Source organism: Rosa chinensis, chromosome 1, assembly GCF_002994745.2.
Source record: "Rosa chinensis cultivar Old Blush chromosome 1, RchiOBHm-V2, whole genome shotgun sequence".
NCBI lineage: Eukaryota > Viridiplantae > Streptophyta > Magnoliopsida > Rosales > Rosaceae > Rosa > Rosa chinensis.
Genome location: NC_037088.1, coordinates 32,631,153 through 32,633,887, shown reverse-complemented (window position 1 = coordinate 32,633,887; position 2,735 = coordinate 32,631,153). Strand labels below are relative to the sequence as shown.

Genomic DNA, 2,735 nt, shown 5'->3' with positions numbered 1-2,735 from the left:
ATCGATGAATGTTATGAAATACACATTTTCACAAATTGTTTGAGTTCTAAATGGACCACATATGTCAGTATGTATGAGCTCTAAAAGTGCTTGGCTTCTGTATGCAGTCTTTTTCTTTAAGTTAGTTATCTTTCCCTTAAAACATTCAACACAATCTTGCAAATCAAAAAAGTCAAGTTCATTCAAGATATTGTTTTTAACCAAAATTTTCAATCTCTCTTTTGATACATGGCCAAGTCTGCCATGCCACAAATATGCAGACTTTTCATTGCATTTAGTTCTTGTAACACCAGTTAAAGTGTTACTCGATGTGTTATTATTTTCAACAAGAGAAATTTCTTGTTGATTGTGTGAACAATTTAACTGTAGGTAATCATTCAATATAACACCAGAACCAATCTTAATTGAATCTTTAGAAATAATAATTCCATTATTGTCAATAAGAAGTCTACATCTAGATTTAACCAAAAGAGAAACTGAAACTAAATTCCTTCTCATGGAAGGTACATAATAAACATTATCCAAAACTAACAACTTTCCTGAACCAAGATCTAATTTTAAGGTTTCAATAGTTTTGACTGCCACTCTCATGCCATTGCCTACACACAGGTCCGCTTCATCACTTCTTGGGACTCTCTTCCTTATGAATCCCTGCAAGGAATTAGTAATATGTAAGGGACTTCCTGAATCAATCCACCAAGTTTTTGGTTCAACATTAACTAAATTCATTTCTAAAGAAAACAGTGAGTTAGAAAAATTACCCTTTCTGGCCAACCAATTCTTAAAACCTGTGCACTCTTTCTTCATGTGCCCAACTTTCTTACAGAAATAGCACTTAAATTTGAATGGTTTGTTTGCTTTGGCTACTCCCAAGGTAGACCCTTTGTGATGATTTTGGTAGGCTTGAGTTTAGACTGGTTCTGGTATTTCTTCTTAGGCTTTTCAACAAGGTTCACTGAGGTGCTTGGCTCTTTTTCCTTCCTAATCCTGTCTTCCTCATCTACACAGATGGCAATCAGCTCCTTGAGGCTCCATTTTTCCTTTTGAGCATTGTAGCTAGTCCTGAGCTGGCTAAAACTATTAGGCAAGGAATGCAGTGCAGTGTGCACTACATAATCATCAGTGACCCCCATGTTGAGGTCCCTTAGCTGAGCATTAATCTCAATAAGCTTCATGATATGCTCTCTCACTTTTCCTGCTCCAATGCACTTAAGGTCGTTAAACTCCTTTGCCAGCCTACCTGCCTCAGCTTTATCACTTTCCCGGTATATATCGTGAATAGCATACAAAAAATCCTTAGCTAGATCAAGTTCTTCTATACTACCTCTAACTGTGTCTGACACGGTAGTCCTAATAACATTCTTTGCCATCTTATTAGCCTTATGCCACTCCTTAAAAATTAAAATATTTCTTCTCTTCATCTGTGCTTTCACTAGTAAGCAACTCAGGTTCATCCTCGGTTAAGCAAAGGTCCATGTTTTGGTTCATGGCTAGGTAAAAGTCCACTTGATTTCTCCACTTCTTGTAGTTATATCCAGTTAAGAGCTGAATGGTGTTCAAGGTTACAGTAGGGATTCCTAAAGAGCAAAACAAAAGAAGGTTTTGTGAGTTTTCATCTGTGGAGTTCTTAAAATCTTTAAGTTTTATGTTTTTTGTAACTTCAAGCAATATCAAATCCAAACAATGCAAACAGAAAACAAAAACAAAACCACAAGCAATGTCACATATGAACAGCCCTTTAACCAAAATTAATAGCATGCAACACTTTTGAGCAGAAGACATGATATTCTGAATGTTCCAAATCAACGTACATGTCACATTTATTCAATCCAAGTCATCCAAAGAACACAAATCACATCTTTAGACAAAAATTTGAATTCTCAGTATCCATATTTGAAAAGAATAATTATGCATATTGCTATCTGCATTCTAAAATCATACTGTACTACTTCTTTGGAAGCAAAATTATATGCATAATTTTAAAACACATGATACAATTTTCAGGTTTGTTAACTTGAGATTATCTGCAAGAATTAGTGAAGAATGTTTTGTGCAATATGTTCACTCAAACCTACAGAAAACACAAACCAAGTTGAGCTTGAAAACTTAATTTTCTATCCGGATAAATGATCTTTATAAGAACTAAGCTCTTTGTACCTGTTGTATTTTAACAATGCCTAAAGATTTTGGGAGTTTTCTGCATGCATTCTCATACCATGAATTATAGATACAAAACTTAGGGCTCGTTTGGGATTGCTGTGACTTTTAGAAAAAATTGATGTTGCTGTGTTGTGAGAATAATCAGTTGTGAATTAAAATAGTTTCTTGTTTGGTAAATAATATTTTTAAAAGTGTTGTCAGTACATAAAATAACTGCAGAGTGTGTTTTGATCTACAGCAGTTTCTAAAAGCAACCTCTAGACTGCTTCTAAAATCTGCTGCCAGTGACCTGTAATTTTCAATTAAAGCTGCTTTTTATTTATTTACCAAACACAATAAAATCTAAAATTTTGAATAAAAGCTGATTTTTTTAAAAGCGAAGCAATCCCAAACGGGACCTTAAGGATTCACTTTAAACATGCATATCAAATCACAGACACAACCAACACAGATATGCAAGCATAGTTTCGATTTCACAAAAACACAGAAGCATCCAAGAAAATTAAATTTCCTTCGGTCACCATCTACTCTAGCCTATACGCATGCCGTGAATGCTACTAGGGGTCTTGTGCTCA

The 2,735-nt window shown here is 34.7% G+C and overlaps 1 protein-coding gene across 1 annotated transcript; it reads right to left on the bottom strand.

Annotated features, from left to right (window-relative positions):
• Positions 1–863: 863 nt before the first annotated feature.
• Positions 864–1,370, bottom strand: LOC112165265. Its single transcript, XM_024301743.1, has one exon. The coding sequence runs from the start codon at positions 1,368–1,370 to the stop codon at positions 864–866; it is 507 nt and encodes a 168-aa protein (XP_024157511.1).
• Between the last annotated feature and the right edge of the window lie 1,365 nt (positions 1,371–2,735).

What these genes read in the sequence shown, in the direction of transcription:
- LOC112165265 (XM_024301743.1), bottom strand. Translation starts at nt 1,370, where the DNA reads ATGGCAAAGAATGTTATTAGGACTACCGTGTCAGACACAGTTAGAGGT.